General features: G+C 36.1%; 3 protein-coding genes across 7 annotated transcripts in view; 1 reads left to right on the top strand and 2 right to left on the bottom strand.

Moving 5' to 3' along the window:
• Positions 1-12,265, bottom strand: part of LOC145110900 (putative mitochondrial protein AtMg00820) — a 44,126-nt gene extending 31,861 nt beyond the window's left edge. Inside the window, exons 1-3 of one of the 5 annotated variants that reach the window (XR_013710113.1) lie at positions 11,688-12,265; positions 10,786-11,320; positions 9,080-9,924 (exon numbers count right to left, since the gene is read on the bottom strand). Coding sequence is in view for 1 of the 5 variants with exons in the window: in XM_079047214.1 (XP_078903340.1) it covers positions 11,688-11,709 (22 nt within the window). In the remaining 4 variants the exon portion in view is untranslated. Of the gene's footprint in view, positions 1-9,056; positions 9,925-10,785; positions 11,321-11,687 lie in introns of those variants that run through there. The other 4 variants (XR_013710112.1, XR_013710114.1, XR_013710115.1 and 1 more) reach the window with 4 other exon arrangements.
• Positions 12,266-14,002: 1,737 nt separating this feature from the next.
• Positions 14,003-16,025, bottom strand: LOC145117456 (uncharacterized). The gene is made up of 6 exons (XM_079053745.1): positions 15,541-16,025; positions 15,296-15,438; positions 15,007-15,150; positions 14,666-14,851; positions 14,461-14,585; positions 14,003-14,375 (listed from the first exon to the last, which is right to left on the bottom strand). The coding sequence occupies exons 1-6, from the start codon at positions 15,743-15,745 to the stop codon at positions 14,132-14,134; spliced, it is 1,047 nt and encodes a 348-aa protein (XP_078909871.1). The 5' UTR covers positions 15,746-16,025; the 3' UTR covers positions 14,003-14,131.
• A 4,350-nt stretch (positions 16,026-20,375) lies between these two features.
• SPPA (signal peptide peptidase) lies at positions 20,376-24,121 on the top strand. The gene is made up of 13 exons (XM_079051634.1): positions 20,376-20,929; positions 21,233-21,416; positions 21,510-21,647; positions 21,738-21,908; positions 21,988-22,091; positions 22,352-22,419; positions 22,532-22,698; positions 22,777-22,846; positions 22,929-23,083; positions 23,159-23,264; positions 23,362-23,449; positions 23,553-23,696; positions 23,773-24,121. The coding sequence occupies exons 1-13, from the start codon at positions 20,525-20,527 to the stop codon at positions 24,001-24,003; spliced, it is 2,031 nt and encodes a 676-aa protein (XP_078907760.1). The 5' UTR covers positions 20,376-20,524; the 3' UTR covers positions 24,004-24,121.
• The last annotated feature ends 3,366 nt before the right edge of the window (positions 24,122-27,487 follow it).

The raw sequence follows: 27,487 nt of genomic DNA, 5'->3' as shown, positions 1-27,487 counted from the left end.
TATCGCACAAGTAAAGATGTTTTTATCGTTGTGTTTTATTTTGTTTTGTTCAGAGTTGTTTTAGTCCCTCTTTGGTTTATAGTTGCATATCAATGTGTGGTTAGATATGCCAGTTCACTATAAACAGAGCTCTGATACCAACCTGTCACACCCCCGAAACCAGACGGCGGAAACGTCCGAGGGCTCGCGTGACTTAAATTGAATATCATCACAATGAATATACATGAATCATAACATAAACATCACCATGCATCAATACATTACAACTGATATTGTTCACATCCAGTACATTGTTTTAAATATTACACATCCATAACATAAATTGTTTGAGAGTTTTCAAAACATAACATCCTAATATACTTGATATTACCCTTCAGCTTACCTGTTACCTGAGAATACAAGTTATTTTGAAAAACGTCAACATATGAAATGTTGGTGAGTTCATAAGCAGGGTTGTGATAAAATGATTTGTGTAGTTTATAAAATCCAGAAAATCCGATATTTTCTGAAAAGACAATTGTTTACCAAAGTGTGAAGATCCATAAGTTGATGCATGAATGATTTCAAAACGTGTATGAATGGGAAGTTTTGTATTATAGTTATAGAAAAATACAAGCGAGGGTGTTGATTTCCTCGAAAAACCCGATGTTTTCCGATAACATAAAATATAATTGTTTTCAAATTGATATACCGACACAACGAATGATTTTGATTACTCTTCCTTGATTACTCGGATGGTATTGGATTTATTTAATTATGTGAGTCGTTATAACCATGCATAATAATGACTAGTTCGTCTGTCTTGGCAACCTAACGTACGTCGGGATTGATCTTAAGATTTTGTCACCCTAGACTGGCCGAGTCTAACTGTAGCGAACAGCTGAGGTGTGGGGGAGTCACCCCCGTATAGATCTATACACAAACTCTCGCTCTCCTTCCAGGAGACTTTGATTATAACTACAGACTACGAACGACCCTTAGAGGTGTCGCCCGTTATTACTCACTTAATCCAAACAAAATTGATTACTGTTGATTAACGACCTGGATTTGTTTACTTTGATTTCAAATAAGCCTAACAGACACGGAGAAGAGAAATACAAGGTCCTGCTAATTACGCGTGTTATTTAAGGCTGTTGGTTATACGAAGGACACATTGGCCCATTTCATATTTGATTAAACTTTGACCTTACTAGCAATGCTAATGGGCCACCAAGGCCCAATAGCACATATGAGCCATTGAGGGTCCCTTAAACATGTAATTGGGTCACAGGAGGCCCAAAAGACATGTATTATTATTAGCGTTAGGCCCAAAAGTCATGTCAATGGGCCACGAAGGTCCGATAAGCATGATTAGGATCTTTCAGGCCCAACTATTTGGATGTTTACTTGTTTTAGGTATAGTATAATTGTTTGAAAGTTTGATTGAGGATTGTTATCTTCGTATCGACACGAGACCGGTCGATTGTTTATAACGATATTTGGATTTATACGTATATTTATCTTTCCATTTTCATGAGTTGTAGTTTTTGGTATTTTTGACTCAAATATCTTAAAATTAAAATAATTGGTTCCAAAATGTTGGTTTGACCTTTTCAGCCTTTTTTTTAATAAAAATAACAATTTTAGTCCTTTATACAAAAAAAAGACATTTTAAGCCCTTAAACCATTTTCTTGACACTTTTGACCCATAGACTTGTTCAAGTGATATTTTTAGCTCAAAACTTATTCTTTGGCAGTTTCAGCCCTTCCAGAAAAGTGTTTTTCGGTTAAAGCCCAAACTTTTTGCAACTTTTACAATTTTGGCCCAAAATCCAAAAAATTTACATTTTTTATCCTTTTTGGAATAGAAAAGCATTTTAACCCCTGAATTGGTTTTGTTTACACTTTTTACCTCCTGTTTTGTGAAATTTATCATTCAGCCCCTTGAAAATGTGGTTTTTCGTAATTTTGGCTCATTGGGCCGAAAAGCCCAAAATTTGGCCCATTAAGCCATAAATTTTATTTCTAACCTTTAAAAGAGTATGATATTCATAAAAACACTTATTTTTACTGTTTTGACTCTTTTAATCCTTGGGAAAACCGTGAATAGTAATTTTTCAACCCAACTTTTGTTTATTTGACAATTTAAGTCCAAAAATGGGTTTTATGTTGCAATATGTTTATCATAATCTTAGAGGGTAATATTCTTGACTTGTTTAGTGTAATATAACTTAGATCATGTTTGTTTTCCTTCTTATGCCATAGATTTCGTGATTTCTTCCCTTTTTGTTACATATTTACCACATAAACACATATAATCACACATACATGCATAAAATCATACATAGCATACACATACACATAGATCTACACATTTTACTTGTATTCTCCCCCATAAAACTTATGAAAACCGAAAAGAGAGGGGTATGAACTCACCTTGAGTTTGTGGGTTCGGTTTTGAAGAAGAATGGAAGAAGTTTGATGCTATTCTCGGCCTAGCAAGCTTCTTGAAGGATCTTTGGCTTAGATGTGTTCTAAGAGGTAAGATCACGAATTTGAATAGATTAAGAGGAGATTTTTGATGAAATGAAGTAATTAGATCATGGATTTAAGCATCAACTTACCTTAGATGATGGCTCTTATGGAAAATCCTACTTGGAAGGCTCTTAAATCTCTAAATTTTTGAAGAAGAAGCAAGAGTGTTCTTTGAGAGTGTTTGGAGAGAATTTGTGAGGTGTGTGTGTCTTTCTTTTGTGTTCTCGGCCGAAGAAGAAAGAGAGGGGAGAAGAGAGAGAAGTGAAAGGATGGTTGCTTGGAGATATGAGATGTTGCATGGAAGACCATAATATAATTGTGAGGTGGCATGTAAAAAGTCAACTCTTCCTCCCTATGTTTTGTGGTTGGGCCGAGAGAGGTAGAAGGAAGAAAAGAAGTTGGGCCTTTTTGTGCTTAAGTCCATAATATGGCCCATTTAAATGATTTTCGGCCCAATTGGTCTTTGGAGATGGCTCACGACCCAAAATAAATCAAGGAATGAGTTTTATGGCCCATTAGGGCTATTTAGATTTGTTATGGCCTAATAAGGCCCATTGAATATAACCTAGTTCATTTTAGGCTTATAAGGCCCAAAATATTAAGTTTCATGCATATGGGTCCAATTAGGGCCCATTTAAGAGTTCTAAGTCCAAAATAGTCAAATTGGAAGCTTATTGGTCCATTAGGCCCAATAAGAAAATCCTAATCCAAAAACGAACTTAAATCGGGATTTTTAGGGTTTCCAATCTTTGTTGACTATTTGAATGCTTGTATAGGAATTTTGTTGTCATTGATTTAACACAATACATGTTTTCAAGTTTTAACTACAATGTTACTCTTGGCTAAGTGTTTACAGCGTATCAGAATTCCTAGTTGTGACAACTTCTCCCGTGAACTTCCTCAGATAACACACATGGAAAGTGTTATGAATACCATTCAGTTCTTCTGGTAATTCGAGCTTGTAAGCTTGGTTCCCAACCCTCTGAAGAACTTTAAAGGGTCCAATAAATCTTGGACTTAACTTTCCTCTTTTACCAAATCTTATAAGTCCCTTCCACGGCGAGACTTTAAGCAAAACCGAATCCCCAACTTCAAAAGTCATCGGTCTTCGCTTGTTGTCAGCATAGCTCTTTTGACGATCCTGAGCTGCTAACATTCTTTCTCTAATTATTTTCAGCTTTTTAGCGGTTTGATGGACTATCTCAGGCCCCATAAACTGCTTTTCCCCAGCCTCAAGCCAACAAGACGGCGTACGACACTTCTGTCCGTACAAAGCTTGATATGGTGCCATCTTTATGCTCGAGTGGAAACTATTATTGTAGGAAAATTCTACCAAAGGGAAATGTTCATCCCAGTTACCTTGGAATTCCAGGGTACATGCTCTCAGCATATCTTCAAGTGTTTGTATCGTCCGTTCGCTCTGACCATCAGTCTGTGGATGGTAAGCTGTACTCAAACACAAATTGGTACCCAATTCCTCTTGTAGACTTTTCCAAAACCTTGAGGTGAAACGGCTGTCACGATCCGATACAATCGTTAAGGGAACACCGTGAAGCCTCACAATTTCCTTCACGTAAGAATTTACAAGCTTATCCATAGACCATTTCTCATTAGCTGTTATGAAGTGCGCACTCTTAGTGAAGCGATCCACGACCACCCAAATCATGTCGTGACCGTTCTTTGTTCTGGGCAGTTTAGTGACAAAATCCATGGCAATGTCTTCCACTCACCCATCGGTACAGGTAAAGGTTCTAAACTCCCATATGGTTTCTGATGTTGTGCCTAAACTCTCGCACATGTCACACACTCGGCCACATACTTTGTAATATCGAGCTTCATCGTCGGCCACCAGTAATAGGGTTTTAGGTCCCTATACATTTTAGTGCTACCGGGATGAATCGAGTACATGGTTTTGTGAGCTTCTTCCATCAGAAGATCTATTATTCCTCCTGAATTAGGCACCCAAATTCGATCTTGGAATACCTTCAGTCCGTGACTGTTTATACCGAACACTAACGTTTTTCCCAAACGTTCTTCCTTTCGGTCATTCTTCCTTAAAAGCTTCTTCTTGAGCTTTCTTTATACTCTCCACAATTGTCGAGACAACTTCTATTCTCAACACTCTTGGCCTTTTTCTTTCAAGATTGACTTTCCGACTGAGAGCATCAGCAACCACATTTGCTTTACCGGGGTGGTAAAGTATCTCACAGTCGTAGTCCTTGAGTAACTCTAGCCAGCGTCGTTGCCTCATATTTAATTCTTTCTGATTAAAGAGATATTGGAGACTCTTATGATCAGTGAAAAGTTTGCATCTCGTGCCATAGAGGTAATGCCTCCATATCTTTAGAGCAAATACTACCGCTGCCAACTCCAAATCATGAGTGGGGTAGTTCTTTTCATGCTCTTTCAGCTGTCGACAACCATATGCTATCACCTTTTCTCTTTGGGTCAACATACAACCCAATCCAACACCAGATGCAGCGCTATAGACAGCGAAGTCTTCAACCCCATCGGGTAGAGAAAGAATCGGTGTTTCACATAGCTTCTTCTTTAGCAACTCAAATGCTTCTTTGTGCTTATCACACCAAGCATAAGTAGCTCCTTTGTGAGTCAAAGCTGTTAATGGAGTAGCGATCAAAGAAAAGCCTTGGATAAACCTTCGGTAATATCCAGCTAATCCCAAAAAGCTTCGGACATCCGTGGGACTTTTCGGTTGTTCCCACTTCATCACAGCTTCAATCTTTGCTGGATCAACCATTATCCCTTCTTGGTTGACCACGTGACCCAAGAATTTGACTTCTTGAATCCAAAAATCACATTTGGAGAACTTAGCATACAGCTTCTCCTTTTTCAAGACTTCCAACACTTCTTGCAAGTGTCTGCCATGCTCCTCTTGGCTTTTCGAATAAATCAGAATGTCATCTATGAACACTATCACAGATTTATCAAGGAACGGTTTACAAATCCTGTGCATTAAATCCATGAATGCTGCTGGAGCATTGGTTAGTCCAAACGACATAACCAAAAACTCGTAGTGTTCATATCGTGTTCTGAATGCAGTCTTCTCGATATCCTGCTCTCTCACCTTCAGCTGATGATATCCTGACCTAAGATCGATCTTTGAAAAATAACTTGAGCCTTGAAGCTGATCGAACAGGTCATCAATCCTTGGCAACGGATATCTATTCTTTATCGTTGCCTTATTCAGCTCTCTGTAATCAATGCACATTCTCATACTCCCGTCCTTTTTCTTCACAAATAACACCGGAGCTCCCCAGGGTGATGAACTAGGTCTAATGAAACCTTTGTCCAATAAATCCTGAAGTTGCATCATCAGCTCCTTCATCTCCGTTGGTGCTAATTGGTAAGGTGTTTTTGCTATTGGCGTCGTTCCTGGTAACAAGTCTATTCTGAACTCCACTTGCCTATCAGGCGGTAATCCAGGAAGATCTTCGGGAAATACTTCCGGATACTCACACACGACAGGAATGCTCTGCATCTCCTTTTTCTCCTTCTTTGCATCAATCACGAATGCCAAATATGATGTACATCCTTTGGCCAAACACTTTCTGGCTTTCATTAGAGAAATGATCCCAGAATTCACTCTGCGTTTTTCCCCATAAACCATAAATGACTCTTTCCCTGGCGGGTTTACTTTTACAATCTTCTTCTTACACAGTATCTCGGCATCATTGGCGCTAAGCCAATCCATTCCCAGCACGATGTCGAAATCATTTAACTCAATAGGCAATAATTCATCGTGGAACTTATTCCCATTCAAATCAATTAAGATGTTTTTCATACGATGGCTAACAGGTATAAACTTGCCACTAGCAACTTCGACTAATAAAGCATTATCTAGTCTATCAATAGGCAAAGCTAGTTTTCTACCAAATTCATGCGATATAAAGGAGTAGTTGGCTCCTGAATCAAATAAAATTTGGGCAGGCAATTCATTTACAAGAAAGGTACCTGAAGCGACATCAACTTCATCTTTCGCAGCCTCAAGTGTCATCTGAAAGGCTCTCGCCTTCGGCTTTGTCGGAATGTTGGGTTTTGCTGCCTCCTTCTTTTTCGGACAATCCCTCGAGATGTACCCCTCCTTACCACACCCATAGCAGACTTTCTTGGTAAGGGTGCATTCGTTGGCATAGTGCCCTGGCTTCCTATATTTGAAGCATGTGGCTTCCCCACCACATTTCCCATGATGCTTCTTCTTGCATTTGTCGCACCATTTCGCTTCGCCTCCTCCACCTCCTCTCGAACTAGACTTCGAGAATTTACCCTTTTTGCTGGACCCCGAGGGTCCATCGAACTTCCTCTTCTCACCGACCTCTGACCTCTCCAGACCCTTCTCCCTGATCTGGGTCTCAACATTTCTAGCAGCCCAGATGGCGGCTTTCAATGTGGTTGCTTGCTTAACCATTGGACCAAAGTCCGCTGGTAATCCGAGGGAAAACTTATTGACCTTTGAGAGTTCTGTTGGAACTAGGTATGGGATAAGCTTCATCTTTTCTGTGAAACTTGCAGCGTATTCAGTAACGCTCATTTTTCCCTTCTTCAAATTCTGAAACTCATTATTGATTTCCAGAAGGTCCTGCTCTGAGCAGTATTGCAGTTTCAGTTGTTCCACAAAGTCTTCCCAATACATCTTGCTAGCTTCTCACTTGGGCATCGAGTCGGCTAATAGCTTCCACCAACCCAATACTCCAGATTTTAACAAAGGGATCGCAAGAGCGGTCTTCTGCCTGTTCCTGCATTTGCAACTTTCAAACATTGTCTCCATTTCGGAGATCCAGTTTATAACTTCTACCGGCGTCGGGCTTCCGGATAGACATGGTGGTTTGGATGCCATGAAATCTTTATACTTGCATCCTCGTCCATCATTTCCACCATCCAGGTTGTTTTGTCTAACAATCGGTGGGTTGGCTTGACCAATAATCCCACTGAAGTTTCCTCCTTCCGACCGCCCTTCACTTAATTCGGGCTGTACGATCGGCATCGAAGGTTCTTCACGATTCTGCTGAAGCAGACGTCTAGTCTTCCATCTGACGATCCAACATCGTCTGAATCATCAATTGTACACCAGCCATTGTCATTGGCTCAGGTGTTGCTGCTATAACAGGTACTTGCTCAATTACAGGTGGTTAATTCCTGTTTTCGTTCATGTTTCCAACTCCGCTTCTTGTTCTTGCCATCGTTGATCTATACACCGAATAAGATGAATTTAGATCCTTATTCACGATAGATAATTAAATTATCCAAATCACTCCGAAACGTTTACATGCTAGTTCTAATTCCGTAGTCGCACGCTTAGAATCCTAAACACATAAGGTCTCCAGATCCGGTTGGCAACAAACCGTAGATCCGAACAAATAATATCATATATGGCAACCATATAACATTTAGCACATAAAAGCATTTTAGGTAACTTTCCTAAAATAAACTAGTGCTCGTGTCTTAAATATAATAGACACTCATCTCACAATCTTCACTTAGCATTCTAAGTTTAAGTCTAGAAATCCTACAAATTCCTAGTTCGCTTAAACTAATGCTCTGATACCAACTGTGACATACCCAAATTCACGGCCAGAAAAGACCGGTTTCATTTATGTTTTTAAAATAATTTCAGAGTAAATCCATTGATTTAAAAGAGTTGCGGAATTTGTCCCCAAAACAATACATGATAAAATAAGGTTTATCAAAGCATTTCTTAAAGAAATGTATTTTCATTATATATCAAAACTCGGGATGTCATGTTCCGATACAGACACAAAAGCATAAACCATAAAACGTAGACCTTAGACAGTTATATCCAACTACTGGTCTATAAACAAAAACATATTCACAAGTTCTCCAACTTATGCTCTCGCGCCACTACCTGTAATACAAATAAAAACTGAGTGGGTCAGGCTTGGGAGCCTGGTGAGCATATAGGGTTTTCAACCCACAATAAATAATTATATTTAATTTCACCAACCAACAATAACCCGATTACCCATTCCCGTTATCCTCACTTTACGTCCCTAAAACAACAACTATCACAAGGGACCTAGTCTAAGGATTTTCAGCGGGATGGACATTACTGCAAAGGGGTTTCCTCGACAATAGATGTCCTAAAGGCAACCATGAGGGGATAGAGTACACCGGTGAGCACATCGTTCACAACACCTACAGGTTATGAACCTGCCAGCGTTCCACTGGACAGTCTAGAAAGAGTCTGTGGTCGTCATCCATACTCCGCTAGATGACTAGATCAACAACAACATCGAGGCCTCTCATCATTTTTATTTCATCACACATCACTATCTACCCATGTTCTACCCAACATATTTGTAGATAAAATATACTTGTTTATATACAGCTTAAAACCTATATAACATATTTCATTCAATACTCATACCACATAGCAAATAGTATATAATCACATAGCACGTATTTCATAGAGTATAATTCATATATGTGTATTATAGAAAGCAACTACACACTTACTCATATCATATATCTAATACGTTCATCAATACTTGTATTAAAATGGTGTATATGAAAGGGACTATGCACTCACTTGATAAGAAGATTATCGGACAGCACTACGGCTCTTCGAGTAGTATTCTTCAGTGAAACCGGGATATCTTCACACACCGGGCTTCTCGCGGGCAGAGCTTCGGCTCGGAAACTCTTTTCTTCTTGGGATCTTCGGAGCTTCGGGACTCGCTTCGGGTCTCGGGATGATACCGGGGCTTCGGGGGTACTTCAAAACAGCTAGAGAGGGTATCGGGAGTGAGAAAGTGAAGGAATTAGCAACAAAAACCGACTGCCCTTCGATTCTATTTATAGGGCTGATTTTTCGATTTTCACGTCGTGAAACACTTATTCACGTCGTGGCCTTGGACGTCATCAGGTGCGTAGTCGCGATGTTCAGTCTGTCAGGCTCCAAAAGACGTCAGCTCTGAGTTCACGTCGTGAACCCTATTTTCACGTCGTGAACCCTGACACAGCTTTGGGGTTCGCGCCCCGAACTTCAGAAATTCATAATTTTCGCATACGAGCTCCGTTTTCGACGTTCTTTATATCCACGCGAATGTGAGATTATGCTCTACTATCGACGTCTTAGCTACCACGTCGTGGCACACCCAAAAATCCTCAAAATTAATATTTAATAAATTAAACTTGGAAAAAGCATTACATGGAAAAATGGATGTTAAAGCATAAGAGATATTTGGACGAGTGAAAGTAAGATATTGCATGGCTCCAAAAATACTCTTGAACAAAGTGGGGTTAACCATATGCTTACCGTCGGAGGAAAGTATGGGCTTAATGCTCGTAGGTATGTTGCACGGATTGAAGTCAGCCATATCAGCCTTATTGATGATTTCATGGGCAAAAGCGACTTGTGACATGAATAGTCCACTGGTAGTCCATATGGAAACAATACCGAAAAATAAAGATAAAGACCTTAAGTTAGTCATGGGAAACTCGAAAGAAAGACAATTAATAATTGTGGTGATTAAGGAAGAAGAGGAATCAGTGAGCATTATATCATTGTCATAAAGCAACAAATAAATGGTGTCATGTCCACAATGAAAGGTGAACAGAAAACTATAAGAATGGCTGCTGCAAAAGTTGATATAGGTGATATAGGTGATATAGGCATTAAATCATCGATACCAAGCCTGCATTAAATCATCGATACCAAGCCTTGAGTTTTTGACCAGTTAGTTGAAAAAAATATTTATTATTTTAGTGTTCTTTCAAAACTATTTACAATTTTAGTGTTTTTTTTATTTTTCTTTATTTTTTAGTTTCCTTTTCAGTTTTTTTTTTAATTTAAATATTTTATTTTTCTTTTTTTCTTTTTTATTCCGTTTTTCTCATTCATCTTTACTTTTTAGTTTTTTTTCAGTTTTTTTAATTTAAATATGTTATTTTTCTTTTTTCTTTTTTTCTTTTTTATTCCACCTTTTTATTGTTTTTATATATATATTTTTAAATGACAGCTTTCATTTTAGTTTTTTTTTAACCTTTTTTTACTGTTTTTTTTAATAAATGTTTTTTTATCTATTTTTTTCTGTTTTATATAAATATCCGTTTTTCTTATACAACATTTTTACCATCAAATTTTAGCCTCAACATTAAAAAATATCAAAAACCACCACTATAATCAAATTTTAAGGTGCAAAAATTCCAACATTCACATACAATGTTTTTAAAGTGAAAAAAAAAGACATTTCAACATTGTAAATCGGAGTCAAAATCGATAATTTTGCATACCTTGCAGATCTCCGGCGACGAGGGAGGAGGCGCAGGCAGCCGGCGACGATGGAGGAGGTGCAGGCAGCCGACGATGGTGGACGATGCGACGACAGAACTGGAGGTGGAGCCCTAGCTGCGTTTACGATTTTTTTTTTTTTCTAATTGTTCTCGCTCCAACGTTCCAGGGACAAAGGGACAAAAACGTGTGTTTTTTTTTTAAACAATAATATTAGTATTAAATATAAGGTAATACTATTTTGGCAAATATTTTTGAAACAACACTAATATGGTAAATATTTTTTCCATTAACACTATTATGGTTAAAAACTCACCAAGCCTTAGGGGTTTGTTTGAGACAATAGAGAGCTTTTTGAGACGACATACATGATCAAGATATTTGGGGTGAACATAAAATGGAGATTTTTACATGTAGACTTCCTCAATGAGGTCACCATGCAAGAAACCTTTTCTGCCAGCAAGTTGATGGATATGCTAATTTTTTGAGACAACAATGTTGAGGACGGTGCAGATGGTTGCCATTTTGGCTTTCGGGCTGAAAGTATCATTGAAGTCAAGACCAGGTTATTATGAAAAGTCTTAATCAATGAGGCGACATTTATACCAATCAAAGTTATCTTTGTAATCAAATTTGTGACGATAAAGCCAACGATATCCAACATATTAGCAAAAGGGGGACGATGGACTAAATCCCATGTACGGTTGGCAGATAAAGTAAACATATCATTATCCACAGCTTGCTTTAGTGAGGATCATATAGAGCCTAAGTAGTGAACCTAGGAATTATATATATATATATATATATATATATATATATATATATATATATATATATATATATATATATATATATATATATTGATGTTGTAGAGAGATTTAGAAATTGAAGGGGTTTAAGTTACCAATTCGTGATCGGGTGGTCATAGAGTGACCTTCTGCGTAGACCGTAAAGATAGCAATCTTGGGAATGGAAGCTTCCTCGATGATGTCTTGTAAGGGGATGAGGGGCTCGGTTTGGACCAAGGAAGGGGGAAGGATCACCTACATAGGTAGATGTGGAAGATGAACTCATGGGAGATGAATTACATAAGCGGAGAATGATGGCGGGTGTTGTTGATTCATCAACAAATAAATCATAAAAAGATAGATCATGAGACGTGTGAAATTGAGGAAAGGGGAAGTGTTTCTCGTAAAAAACGACATTTCTTAATATAATAACCTTTTGTGTGCTAAGGTCAAGACAATGAGAGACATGACGATATTGAGAGGGGACAAGATAGACACATACAGAAGATTGTGGCTTAAGTTTGTGAGGAGCGGTTGCAACAGTGTTGGAAAAAAGATTCGAAGATGATGGTAGGTAGGAAAAATACCAAAGAGGATCTCAAATTGGGTTTTAAAGGATAGGGTGGTTGTGGGAAGAAGATTCAAGGTGTGAACTGTTGTAAGAAGAGCTTCCACCCAAAACTTTAGAGGAAGAGAGGCTTGAAATAAGAAGGTTCTTATGATATTATTTATTGTGTGTATGGTACCTTCAACTTTCCCATTTTGTTATGACGTGTACGGACAAGAAAAACGAACTTTTATATCTTGTTGTTGAAAAGAAAGTGAGTGAAGGTTGATTGTTGAACTCGTGGCCATTGTCATATTGGAAAAGTTAAATATCTACTTTAAATTGGTTTAAAACATAGGCATGAAAATTATGAAAAACATGAAACACATCATATTTGGCACGTAATGAAAAAACCCGTAAAAATGTGAATAATCATCTAAAAAAGAACATAATATTTTTGACCACTTAGACTAGTAACATGGGAAGTCCATGTCTGAATAGACTAATTCAAAAACATGAGATGTTTTAGTAGTTGACGAAGAAAAGGATAAACGATGGTGTTTTCCAACTTGAAAAGCATGACAAGTTGGAAATTTATTGTAGAACTAATAAAAAACGACGTGAATGTAAAAAATGAAGGACGGAGGAGCCGGGATAACCAAGTTATCAATGCCAAGTACGGAGAGACACAGCAGCCAGGGCAGTGACATGGAAAGAAACAACATTAGATGGAAAGTAAATGGGAGAACTGGATGTAGGTCACCAAGAATGTCACAACGTTGCAAAATTGTACATGTTTCAAGATCCTTAACAGGAAAATATAGAATGATCAAATTCAACGAAAACGGAATTATCAAGTAGTAAACCTACGAACCGACACTAAAATTTTGACCATTTTATTGAAAACGAGGACATTTCTAAGAAGAAATAGGTTGTTTGAGTGGGGGAAAAAGTATGGCCAACAAAGCTAACCGATAGTAAAGCATCATTTCCAATCACAATGGATTTGACGTTATTACATTTTGTTAATGAAAGCATGTTACCTTGATTGAAAGTCATGTGAGAACTTACATCTGAATCCATGTAGTAGTTATTGTGATGCAAAGGGATGTTGGCCCGACTGCTAAAGTGGCATATTTAGGCTGATGGTGGGGCTTGGTTGAAGCGGAAAAGCATCCACAGTTGTTCCATATAATGGTTGCCAAAGTTATTTGTTGCATGAGTAGCATGCTTGGTTGTTTCCAAGGATTCCCTCTTTAACACCCCCGGAAGCACTTTTGCTATTGTTTCGATTTTTATTTCATTTATTTTTCGATATCCTAAGGTTATTGGAAGATGAAAAAAGAGTGGAATTAGAAGACAAAAGCGGATCGACAGGAGTCTATATGAGTTCTTCACGAGATTCATGAAGTTTAGCATGTTTTTGGCTTCAAGAAATGACGAGAAAGGCTTTGTATTTGTGATGACATCAACAATAATACTATGATATAAAGTAGGTATTTGACGTAAAATTTGCATAACTAATTTGATTTCAATAATTGGAGAATCAACATCAGATAATGTATCAACAAGGCTTTTAAGTGGGTGAAAAAAATTCAGTGATTGACAAGGAACCTTGTTTGGTGTTACGAAACTGGTCTTGTAATTCAAACATACATTGATTCAAGTCAACTAAACATGAGAATAAAAGGTGTTACAACTAAAAAAGTCAAGACCATAGTTGAAGGGTCAAAGCAGGAACATAAAGATTAATATTTTCAATGAACAGTGGATAAAGTTGTTACTCCAGCCAATTTGAATCAAAAATGGACCAAAAGGGCTGCCAAAGAAAAAAAAAGGAAAATGGTACAGAATGAGGGTCTTGTGCAAGAACAAGAACCTGTGTTGTTTAGAAAGAAACCTCATATCATTTATTTATGTCCATAACAATCACAAACATAATCATTCATGTTCTACCAAACAATAACAATATATATGGCAACTCCAATAACTAAAAATCCAAGTATAAAAAGTCTAAATAGAGTAGTTAGAGATTAACTTGTCAACATGAATGATGATGTCATCTATCAATGGTCGAACCGTGGGTTGAGGCTGTAGCATCCATGATACAAACTGATGAAGAGCATCTGGATATGGTGGTTTTGGAACTCCTCCTCCTCCTGTTGCACTTGGCCACTTTATCTGTCCATTCATAATAGCCAATTGCAAGCTCCCTCCTGATTCCCCTAACGCATACTCAAATGGAGACACGCCATACCTGTTAAAACTAAATACCCATCATTCATTTATCTTTATACAGAAACACACACAACACTTCAAGAAACAAATATGGAGGGACTTACATTATGGCAAACAAAGTGCAACCCAGTGACCATATATCAGTTCGTTCATCGATGTCTATTTGACTTGGGCAATCCCATAGCTCTGGAGCTCGGAAGGGTGCTGAAACATGCTCTGATGCCCATTCCTAAACATTATTCAAACAACCTATAATTATCTGCCATTGGCATTGGATGGATGGAGGTAAGACTGTCTACATCTATCTACCTGCAACTGCAGTGCCTCTGATCGAGAGCGGATTTGCCTTTTAGCAGGACGCGCACTTCCAAAATCCATCAATACGGCGAGAGGTGGCTGACCTTTACGATGTGTTAAAAGGACATTTCCCGGTTTTACATCGTTATGTGCGTATGGAGGGTCAAGAGAATGCAAATGCTTCAGTCCTGCACACAACTGCAAAACCCAAATCCTACAATTAGACCCCTTAGAAGACCGTGACAACACAGAACAGGTTGTACTGCATTTGTCATGCAATGGACAAAAATTACGGTTTATATTTACATGAAACAGAGAGTGAGGATTCTAGATGCATAATGGTTGCTGGTTACCTGTCGGAAAATATGAAGAACATCAGATGTAGAAAAAAACTGTTTTTTAGATTTCATTGTTGTTGAATTGTCCAACAAAGTCCCATCCAGATGAACTGGAAACAACAGGTATGCTTCATGTGTCCAAGGTTGTTCCGGTGTGGCCTGCCCAACAAAACAGAATCATGTTAACAGATTACAGAATACAAATTATTTGCTCAATCACACTCAACAAATTTTCATAGAGTGAATGAAAAAAGTCGATGATTTTAGATGATCACAGATCTGATTGTATATAGAAATAAGCTACCTTTACTGGAATAATGGCATGATCCAACAATGGCAGCAGATTCGGGTGGCTAAACAAGGCGGATACACGGATCTCTTCCTTCACCAACTCCAGCTGATCATTATTCTGAATCAAAACTTTCTTCATCGCATACGTTCCATCCTCTGGAGATCAAATTAATTCGTAACTATAACGAAATCAACGAATGCAATGCGGATACTTTGAAACCTAGAAATGGAATCTCAGATTGTGGGATTTGTATTTACCGGCGATGTGAGAGGGGTCTTTGAACTTCTTAGAGACGCCACCGCCGGAAGCGGCGGTGAAGGCCTCCCTAACAAGGAAGACGTAGGCAAAACCACCCTCGCCGAGCTGGCGGACGATCTTGAAGCGGTTGTCGTTGATCCAAACATCAGCGCCTCCGTTAACGGCGTCGTATAGGGCGTTTAATCCTGAAAAAGAACACCCCATTTCCTAGCTCAGCTATTGGTAAATGGCGATGCTCTCCCGTAAAGAGCAAAACCCTCTCCCTCTGTCTATACTCTCCGAAAAGATTGTCGGAAGGAATGAATCTTCGATATTAAGGAGTTCGTGGGTTTCTGTGTGTTGACATAAGAACAGATCATGGGATATCTGGAGCTGATTGTAAATCGAGTAGAATTCACACAATCATGGCGATTGATCAATTCTTGTTGAATGGGAAGGGTTAACTAGGTGAAAAACTAAAAAAAAATGATGTGAAAAACTAATAAAAATGATTAGGGTGTTTTTTTAGATAATCACAAAAATACGACAAGCTATTTCACCTAATAAAAATAAATAAATAATTGGATTAGGGCCTTTTTTTAGATAATCTTTTTCACGTTATTTAAGTTTAAAGGGTGTTTTGGAATATTTTTTTTTTTTCAAAATAGGTTATTGATTTATTAGATTTTTAAAAAGTCCAATTATAGCTCGACACCCTCTTCGATGGTTATTTTATAACATTTTATACTAACATTGTATTTTGAAAATGTTATCCAATTATGCACATTCAAAGTACAAACATATGAAAGTAAGTTGTTAAAAGTAGGCAATGTTTGGTATGGTGCAATATAGGAAAGAACGGAATGGTTCATTCGATTAGAATTAAAAAAAAATGTTTCATTTGTAAAGAAATCATTTCTTTACTTATTTATTTTTTTTATTCTTTTGTGGGTGTGTATTAAACATGTTTATTTGTTTTATTTTGGGAAATCTCCAGAAAAATCCTAAAATTTTACCCTAATATACGGAAAAGTCTCAAACTAAATTTTGTTTACGAAAAAACATGAATTACCGGTAAAAATGACGATTTGACCCTTTTTTCCGGTTTACTGGTTTTATTACTTACATGTTTCACTAAAGTCTCATTATTTTACCCTAATTTGCGAATAAGTCCCAAAATAAAATTTACTGATGATTTGGTCATTTTCTCTATGTAACATACATTTTACCTGTTTCATTGTTGACTCGGACGCCTAGTCATTAAATGGATGATGAGATGGATATGTTGAGTTATATAATGTTATGTTTAGCATAAAACTTGATATCCTGATGTATTGTGTATTTTTTTGGAACATAAAATGCATCCAACGAAGACTACAATAATTACATAAACTAACAACAACTGCGTTATTTTTTACGTTTATAGGAAATATCAAATTGTTTATCTAATCTTATGTAACCCAATATATTCATCTCATCAAACATCAACTCATTTTCTGCCCTTTTTTCTTTGAAACACACATTTTATTGGTTTCATTACTAACGTAGATACATAGTCATAAATGAGCTGATGAAATGGATATCAAATTTTACAATAAATGTAGCATTATATAATCCATCGTATCCATCTTATCAACTAATTTAATGACTAGGTGGCTAAGTCATCAATGAAACCGATAAAATGTATTTTACATGAAGAAAAGGGTCAAATCATCAGTAAATTTTATTTTCGGACTTATTCGCAAATTAGGGTAAAATAATGGGACTTTAGTGAAACAGGTAAGTAATAAAACCGGTAAACCGGAAAAAAAAAAAGGGTCAAATCGCGATTTTTACTGGTAATTAATGTTTTTTCGTAAACAAAATTTAGTTTGAGACTTTTTCGTAAATTAGGATAAAATTTTAGGACTTTTCTGGAGATTTCCCTTTTATTTTTACACAAACCCAACATCATTTGCCCCTTTCATTGAAGAAGCCATGACAACCATTGAAGAAGGTGGTGACCCATATCATATTTTCATTGTCATTGCTGATAAGAGGTAGGCCCGTAGGATTCTGTTTCTTTTTTACTGGCATTGCACATTCATTTTTCTTGGAAAATCTACCAAAATATATTATTTATGTATAAATTTAGAGTTGGTTACTAAGTTGGATTAGTGTAAAAGCCATCGTTTTAGTTGTTATTGTCTTGATGGTCTATTTGTGATGTTTATGTTGAATTTTAGTTTTATGAAATCATTCTGCTGTGATCATGGTATATGTTTACTACTTTAGTTGTTTAGTTGAAAAAAAAAATCCAGAATCTCATGCTACACAAATTAGACCACATTAAATTGAGGATCAAAGCATACACAAAAAGTTCATGCTAATGTCATCTTTAGCGGTTTAGTTACTTAAATCCAAAACGAAAGATTATCATCATAACATCTTTAAGATCAAAAACTATAGTGTAACATCCAAAAATTTTACGCCAAATTTAAACTTTTCAAGCATAAATAAAACCCCATAGTATTGTTTACAAAAAAAATTTCAATTCATTATTCAATCAGAGTGTCCCAAAAGCCAGATCATAAGGATGAGGAGCGGTACGGTCACGCCTTCGCCTTGCCATGAACTCCTGAAGTACCTGAAACAATAAACTGAAAACTGTAAGCCCGAGGGCTTAGTGAGCTACCCCCCCCCCCCCAAAAAAAATACCAATACCACACTGATAATACCATATCCGTAATAATCAATCAATCAACATGCATACTGGGCCATCGGCCTGACTGGACCGCCCTACAGGGCCTACAGTCCAACTGAATCTATACCGAACCTTCGGCATGACTGGACCGCCACGTGGGCCTACAGTCTTCCCGGACCGCTCATAGGGTGTGTTAGCCTTCAGCACAAAGCAGGACCGCCTCAACCCAAGCAACAAGCAAGTAACCATGTGCGCATAACTAACATATACTGGCATATACAACCATCAAACATATCTATCTCACTGAGCATCAAACATAGAAATCTCTTATAACTAGAGCACTGACCTAGCATGTCACTAACACATCAATCCCTACGGATCATAAGAGCATAACATACTGTCTATCCTGATTCTGATCTAACAGATCACATCCACATGTAGCATACCATAACGATAACAACTAAAAGGGCCGACCTTGGTGCCTTAGACCCTATAGTGAGGATAACTCACCTTGCAGATGTCGACTCGGTAGATAAACTTCAACCCTCGGATCACTGCCACAAACTCCACCACCTATAACCATAGTATAATCATACCCATAAGCCAACTAATCAATCTTGGTCAAAGTCAAAGTCATCAGTCAAGGTCAACAGTCCATGTTGACCTCGACTCGCCGAGTACCCCCGACTACTCGCCGAGTTCCTTGAAGTACTAACCCACTCGCCGAGTCACCCGAGTGACTCGTCGAGTTCCTTTGGTTTACGATCGAGACCCTAAGGCCACTCGTCGAGCTTCCTTCTTGCAACTCGACAGTTACCCGCGCATACATAAGTTGGGGCAACCTCATCCGACTCGTCGAGTTGTTCATACACTCGTCGAGTCTACGACAATCTTCATTGGACTCGCCGAGTTGTTCTTCCAACTCGCCGAGTTCATGCCTATCTTCATATGACTCGCCGAGTCGACCATGCGACTCGCCGAGTCCCTTCAGTCCTTTATGCCACACAGACTCATTTGAGCCATGCAGCGGCTCCAAACACAGACTTAAGAAGGGTCCAGATCTGAAGTTACAACTTCAGATCTAGCCCATAGTCCACCTTATCAACTCAAAGATCCATAAAAGCCCCAAACTCAACCAAAAAGAGATCTAGAAGGGAAAAGAAGTAAAGGTGGCGACTTGATACCTATGAAAGATGCTAACTGAGGTAGATTCTGATTCCCACACTTTCCTTGCTCCAATTCCCTTGCCTTCCAAGTTCCTCTTCTCCAAAGATCTTCCTCCCAAGCTTAATACACACACAATAGAGCACCACACGAATTAGGGTTTCTCAAGAGCTTTCTAGAACTGCAAAGAGGCCAAAGGAGGCTTATGCTTCCTTAAATAGGGTGCAAAACCTCGGGATTTAGGGTTTCCTCTGCCAGCTCCTACTCGTCGAGTTCCTTCGTGGACTCGGCGAGTAGGTCACTAAACACGCGTACCAAACCCGTTGCTACTCGACGAGTAGGGCAACCAACTCGTCGAGTAGGCCTTGAAACCAATTAAATTCTTATTTAAACAATACCTGAGAATCGGGACGTTACATATAGAGAATTGGTTGTTAACTTGAAAGTGTCTCTTGGTTACTCTCAACAAGTGGCAAAAATAAAATTGATCCCTACATGAAACTGCAACAAAGAAACCGGTCTATCAGTACATACAAATATGACACAATCGTTTATTGGAACGAAATGTCCAACCTAGTTTGAACCGGTCCATGGATCCAATTATTAGAGGGGAGAAAAAGTCAAAATAGAGAATAGCAATATATTTACTATAGCTACCAATACATGCAATGTACTTTTCTTTTGACCCATAATAGCATTGTATTTACATCTCTTTATCAAAAGGTGAAACACATCAGTAGACACACAAAAAAAATACCTTCCGCTGCGCGCAATGCACGTAAAAACCCTTGAGTTAAAATAAATATTGGTAAAACATGTACATGCAACACATTTTAATGGTATTTTTTGTAAAAAAAAAAAAATAATAAAAAAGATTAATGGTTTTTTTTTTCATACCAAATGCTTAAATAGTTACCCTTACAATTTATTTTCCCAAAAATTAGTATAGATATTTTCAAAGGATACGAGACTCAAATCTCAGTCCTAGTAAAGGTCGTGGTCGATATTGTAAATTTGTAATCGAAGAACGTATGAGCGAGTTTTAGGAATAAATTTGACGACGTGGTGGATTTGCAATCCATGCTTCCTCCGTCGGCTCCCCACTGTCTTCTATCTATTCTCTCGGCCTCTGTTTCCGTCTCTGAGAACGCCACCTGATGTCTAGGCTTCTCACCACCACCGTCCACATTTCCGCTGTTATCCTCACCAAATCCCGGCCGCCGCGTTACCTTTCCCCTTCTCAGTTCTCCCTTCCACATGTCACTTCAACTCGCTATTATCTGAAACCTCATAGGAGCATCTCCATTCGAGCTATTAATTCCTCATCTGACACCAAAAGTGAAGATGTTTCCTCAGAGAATCAGGAAGATAAAATCGAGATCAAGTCTGAGTTGAATAATAATGGCAGTTTAAGAGGCGATGATGCGTATCCTACTGGAGAATTTGAGTTTGAAAGTCCAGGTACGTGGAAGAGCTTTGTGGTGAAGCTACGCATGCTAATTGCTTATCCATGGCAACGTGTTCGCAAGGGCAGTGTTTTGAATTTGAAATTGCGTGGCCAGGTCCGTTGTTTTCATCTACTTTTTCACATATCAAATCCTGGTTGTGCATCTATATTTTAGTTATTCGATTGATGATTCTTAAATCGAAGGCCGCTTTTCTAGTTCATTACATCATTTGTTTGTATATAATATATATTGTTCATTTTCTATATGGATCAGTCAAAATATCAAATTCAATATATTTCTATAGATTCCTCTTAAAGAAATTCTCTCGAGTTGTTATGTAACAGCAAATGATGAAACTGTTTTGACTCATTTTGATCTACATGAATGAACAATAAACTCTACTGTTGCCAATTTCAGATATCTGATCAGGTGAAGACTCGTTTCTCTTCAGGGTTATCCCTGCCTCAAATATGTGAAAACCTAATTAAGGCAGCATATGATCCTCGTATATCCGGTGTTTATCTCCACATTGAAACCCTAAATTGTGGATGGGGTAAAATTGAAGAAATTCGAAGGCACATATTGGATTTTAGGAAGTCAGGTTGTTCTATGATCACTATCTTATACAGAATCTGATTAAAGTTTCAACTACCATAAATCTGATATGTCTACTCACCTTAACAATGTAATTCAGGAAAGTTCATTGTTGCTTATGCACCTGCATGGGGTGAAAAAGAGTATTACCTTGGCTGTGCTTGTGAAGAGCTGTATGCCCCTCCAAGTGCTTATTTTTCCTTGTATGGTTTATCTGCTCAAGCATCATTTCTTGGAGGTAGGTTTACAGTTTCCATTGATCAAAAGCCCAGATTAAACCCTTAAACCCTGAACTTAACCAAAGTGATGTATGTATATGTATATATAGGTGTACTTGAGAAAATAGGTGTGGAACCACAAGTTCAGAGGATTGGTAAATATAAAAGTGCTGGTGATCAACTAATTCGCAAGAATATATCTGAAGAAAATCGCGAGGTGCTTACAACATTAGTAGATAATATCTATGGGAATTGGGTTGATAAGATTTCTCAAGCCAAAGGTGAAGTTACTTTGTGGTTTGACTGGTTTCCCTAATCTTGATGTATTAAATTAAACAAGTTGGATTGTTTGTGTTACAGGAAAGAAAAAGGAAGATATTGAAAGTTTTATAAACGAAGGAGTTTACCAAATAGAGAAGTTGAAAGAAGATGGATGGATAACAGATATAAAATATGATGATGAGGTATACACACAAGAAGAACACATAGGAATAAAACATATTCTTCAAGAAATTACTTCCTAACTTTTGTTATTTATTAGATTTTGGAGTTCAAAAATGTTAAAAAGCTTGATTATTGATGATTTTGGTTTGCACTTTCATCTACTACAAAGGTAGTTCTAGTGCAACATAGACCTCACTATTGTTTTTTCCTTTATATTAATTATTTACAAATATACCATTTCAGATATATAGTATGGTAATGTAATGTGTAACCTTTTCAGGTTACATCAATGCTAAAAACAAAATTGGGCATTGCAGAAGAGAAAAAACTCCCGCTTGTTGATTACAAGTAAGATCCCTCATCTTTACGCAACCTGACATTCAACATATTTTTTCACATGTTACACTTTCTACCCTTACTTAACATTTCTATTTCAATTTGGTTATTTTCCTTGCTACAGGAAATACTCAAGAGTTAGGAAATGGACTTTGGGGTTATCAGGTGGAAAAGATCAAATAGCTGTAATTAGAGCTTCCGGAAGCATCAGTCGCGTACGTGGGCCCTTTAGTTCACCCAATTCTGGCATCATTGCTGAGCAATTCATTGAGAAGATTCGCACTGTTAGAGGTATGCAAAACATTATATATTTTAATTTTGTCTTCCAAATGCATAACAAAATAAAATAAGTATCTATATTTTTTTCAGAGTCGAAAAGGTATAAAGCTGTTATAATCCGAATCGATAGCCCTGGAGGTGATGCTCTGGCTTCTGACTTGTAAGTGCTTCGAAAAGTATAAATATTTTTAGCCTTTAATTTTATATATGCACTCATTTAAAAATTTACAAATTTTTATTAGAATGTGGAGGGAAATCAGATTATTGGCTGAATCTAAGCCTGTAGTTGCATCAATGGTTGATGTGGCAGCTAGTGGAGGATATTACATGGCCATGGCTGCACAAACTATACTCTCAGAGAACCTTACTTTGACCGGGTCAATTGGTGTTGTCACAGGTCGATTAATTTTTTTTTTATTAAATATTTTTGTGGATGTCATTTTTTTTTATTAACCATTAATTTTGGTTGTAGGTAAGTTCAATTTGGGGAAATTATATGAAAGAATTGGTTTCAACAAGGAAGTAATATCAAAGGGACGATTTTCTGAGTTGACTGCTGCTGACCAGCGGCCATTCAGGTGAGAAGATTTATTATCTTCATGATCCATATATTGATACTTATTTTTATATTATGATTATAAATTATAAATGCTTTGCACATGTATGTATGTGCAGACCAGATGAAGAGAAACTGTTTGCAGAATCTGCTCAGAATGCTTATCAACAATTTCGTAACAAGGCAGCATTTTCAAGATCAATGAGTGTATGTAGACAAATTTATGAAATTTTACAACTTTTAGATTCTCAATCATTGGTTACATAATTTAATAACAAGTAATTGATGATTATATGTATACTGTTTACAGGTGGATAAGATGGAGGAGATTGCTCAAGGGAGAGTGTGGAGTGGTAATGATGCTGCTTCACGGGGTTTAGTTGATGCAATTGGAGGCTTCTCACGTGCTGTTGCTATTGCCAAACACAAGGCCAACATACCTCACGATAAACAAGTTGGCTTTTTACAAATTTGCCCTTGTTTTGTTTTTTCTTACAGATTTTTTTTTAAACATGATTAATTGTGTCCAGGTTCGTTTGGTTGAGCTGTCAAAATCATCACCGTCTTTACCAGAAATCCTAAGTGGCATAGGGAGCAGTGTAATTGGAATTGACACAGCATTAAAGCAATTGATGGATGGATTGACATTGAGTGATGGAGTGCAAGCGCGAATGGATGGAATCATGTTTGAGAGATCCGAAGGGTCTCCATTTGCAAACCCTATTTTCAATTTGCTCAAAGACTACTTGAGTTCTCTTTAATTATATCCACATTCACAACTCATCGAATGAGTTAAGTGGATCATATTGGATGTAATATTGTTGTACAAGTTTCTAAATACATGTCTTATTTTTTTTTAATAAATTGTAAAGTTGATCATCATTCATCACCACAATTTCCTTCTCCTTTTGATTTATGAAAAACAATCTATCATATGAACTTGTGTATCACCAAGATTGATACTAGAACTAGAGTTGATTGAATGAAAGAAAAACAATCTATCATGTATGGTACAATATACTCCATCTCGACTAGGAAGCCAAGGAAAATTACAATAATAAGAAAGATGGATTCCGGACGACAGCATGATGGGTTATTAATTTGTTATGTTGGAATCCTTTAAATTTGGTGTTTGTGTTTGAAGAATTTCAAACCAATCCTCATTGCCTCGAACACCTAAACAACTAATTTGCTCAAAACCCAAAGGCAAACCTAGAACCCTATTAACATCTTCTCTTGTTACAGGAATATTTCCACATTCACTCTTAATAACCATCTCCTCGTGATCAAAAGAATCCACAACAAAATAACATAATTTTGTTGGAATACTTTGAGTTTTCATATCAAGCAATGATCCAAAACCAATTCTTCTTACACAATCTTTTGGATATCATTCATAGATTTTAAAGCCCCATAAATAGAATTAAGAGAAACATGAGCATACAAAGCTTTCACATTACCAGATTTACCATCATTTTTTTTCCTTTTTTATCAGATTTTACTACAAACTTCTTAAAACTTCTTATACTCGCCTCTTCATAATCGGAATCACTGGAAAATCATTAGAACCTACAAAACATAAGCAACAATTACATTAAAAATAGATAATAACTTGATAATATACTAAACTCCAAAATATATAACAATATCCTTCATATGTATATTACCATATAGTCTTTTTTTTCTTGTAAACTTTAGAAATTGACTTAGAAATCTGATCACTATCTTTCTTAAGCTTCAAAGAGTTACCGGAATGAATCTCAATTGACTTCTTCAAATCTGGAAAAAAAAAAAGTCAAAGTCAAAGTAAATGAAAAAACAACGCTTAAATTAAAGTTACTGGAATGAATCTCAATTGGCTTCTTCAAATCTGAAAAAAAAAGGTCAAAGTCAAAGTAAATGAAAAAACAACGATTACATTAAATTCAATTGCTAATTACATAATTATGCAAATGGAATATCAGGTTGTAGATTAAACGATGATGATGCAGTCAATTATTCAATGTATTGATTAAATTTCACTTATTTATAAAGGGTATCGCTGTCAATTTAATAATTGCATCATCTGAGTGTATTAGATTTGACAACTGATCGTTTAATTATATGAATCGAAGATTCAATTAATCAACATATTGATGAATCGAAACTTTGATCTTACAAATAAAAACGACAATTTAATTTCTTACTGGAAAAACGACATTGCAAAAAACGAATACCTTCATTGATTTTTTTCGCCTTGCTAATTACACCATCACTTGAAATAACGTCATATTCTTCAGGATCGTTCTTAATTTTACATGATTTGCTGGATTGTATCTCAATTGGATTCTTCATATCTGCAACAAAATAACAATAGAATACAACATAAATTTATTCAAAAACAAATTAAATCAATATTTATAATTGCATTTACCTCCATCGATTTTTTTTCCTGTATAAAATCTTCAACTGCACATTCTTCATCATCTTCAATTTCAATCGAATTATCAGCAGAGTTTATAATTCGATTCATGTTTCCTTCTACTTCCGTACGCAAGACATTCTTTTTTTTCCTTTGCGAATTAAACTTTTTTCTATTTGAACTAGCATCCAATATCGCTTTAAACGCAAACATCGACTTTGAACAAAATGTCCAATTCTGATGTCTTTCAATTCTCGGTTCTGTCCAATTCCAATTCTGGTATCTTCAAGGAAAACTAATTAGATCGACCACGTTGAGTAAGGAAGTTACAATATTAATTCAAAATTCAAAATTCATTATCCTTACTTAACTGATTCATAAAATCATAAATATACAATTACAATCTTGCCCTTATTTATGGTTTTACATGCTTAAAATAATTAGAAAAAAATATTAATTAACATATCTATGTGTCCAATTCTGATTGATTGTCGCATTTTCGCAAGATATATACATTTTCGCATGAACTTACATTTATATATATATATATACACACACACACACACAATGAACAAAAAAAATAGCTTAAAAATATAGATTTGAAAGTTGTATTATTGCATTTTTTTTCTAACATTTCAAAAAATGAATAAGGTTAAAAAAAAGTAAATAAAATGTAAGAAAAAAATTCATAAATGTAATATTGTTTGATGGAACCATGGAATCGGTATGTTGTAGTAATCTACTCTAATAAATGAATATCTATTTTACCACATGTTAACCTATCATAACTTTTGACACTTGTCATTTTGTGGTATTTTTGAAATTAATAGTATCCACATGTCAATTTCTAGGTTTTTTTAATTTTTAAAATTAAAAAGCCACATAATACATAAAGTTATATAAGTAAAGTATTAAATGTAATAAATATGTTTTTTCCTTTCTTATTTTAAAATTTAATTTTAAAAAATACTTAATGTTTACATTTTGATATTTAATTTTTTTATTTAACTCATGTAATACATGAGTTTCACACCTAGTTTTTCTTATAAATAGGTATCTTCTCCAATTTCATTTTCATCGTATCCAGAGTCTCCCTAATAAATAAAGAATTTTTTTGTCACATGTCATTCTCTAATGAGTTTTGACACTTGTCATTTTGTGATAATTTTTAAATAAATAATATACACATGTCAATTTATGGTTTTTTCTAATTTTTAAAATTAAAAAGCCACATAATACTTATAGTTATATATGTAAAGTATCAAATGTAATAAATATTATACTAAATTGCAATTAATATGTTTCTTCATTCATTATTTCAAAATTTTATTTTAAAAAATACTTATTATTTACATTTTAATATTTTATTTTTTTTAATCAACCGTGTAATACACGGGTTTTACACCTAGTTTGTTTAATTAACAAAATGAGTTGATCAAAATATTTGTCTATGGTTTGATGACTTTAATGACAATATATGTTCATTTATTACTATTAAGATATTCATATATATATATATATATATATATATATATATATATATATATATATATATATATATATATATATAGAGAGAGAGAGAGAGAGAAAGAGTTAGATTCAAATGTTTCTAACAACTATTGTGTGCCTCTTAGGACCAATCAAAATTCAGGAAATATTAAATAATTAATAAATTGTTTTGGGGGTATAATAGTAATCTTTACTTATTTAATTTTAGTAATTATTGAAAACATTTAATACCCCTTTTAAATAAGGGAAATCAATTTTAAACCCAACCAATCACCCCTCTGTTCATTCCGTCGACATACCTCCGCCTCTTTTTATCTCCTTAAACTCCCTCACCA

Source organism: Lactuca virosa, chromosome 5 (assembly GCF_052849685.1).
Source record: "Lactuca virosa cultivar CGN04683 chromosome 5, Lactuca_virosa_CGN04683_v6, whole genome shotgun sequence".
Lineage (NCBI taxonomy): Eukaryota > Viridiplantae > Streptophyta > Magnoliopsida > Asterales > Asteraceae > Lactuca > Lactuca virosa.
This window is presented reverse-complemented; position numbering and strand designations above follow the sequence as displayed.

Bases quoted from the DNA above. Each gene is read 5' to 3' on its own strand.
- LOC145117456 (XM_079053745.1), bottom strand. From the start codon at position 15,745: ATGGGGTGTTCTTTTTCAGGATTAAACGCCCTATACGACGCCGTTAAC. The intron at 14,586-14,665 runs GTAGATAGATGT...AATAATGTTTAG, and splicing joins CAGAGGCACTGCAGTTGCAG to GAATGGGCATCAGAGCATGT. The intron at 14,376-14,460 runs GTAAGTCCCTCC...TAGTTTTAACAG, and splicing joins TGCACTTTGTTTGCCATAAT to GTATGGCGTGTCTCCATTTG.
- SPPA (XM_079051634.1), top strand. From the start codon at position 20,525: ATGTCTAGGCTTCTCACCACCACCGTCCACATTTCCGCTGTTATCCTC. The intron at 21,909-21,987 runs GTGAAGTTACTT...TTTGTGTTACAG, and splicing joins TAAGATTTCTCAAGCCAAAG to GAAAGAAAAAGGAAGATATT. The intron at 23,265-23,361 runs GTGAGAAGATTT...ATGTATGTGCAG, and splicing joins GCTGACCAGCGGCCATTCAG to ACCAGATGAAGAGAAACTGT.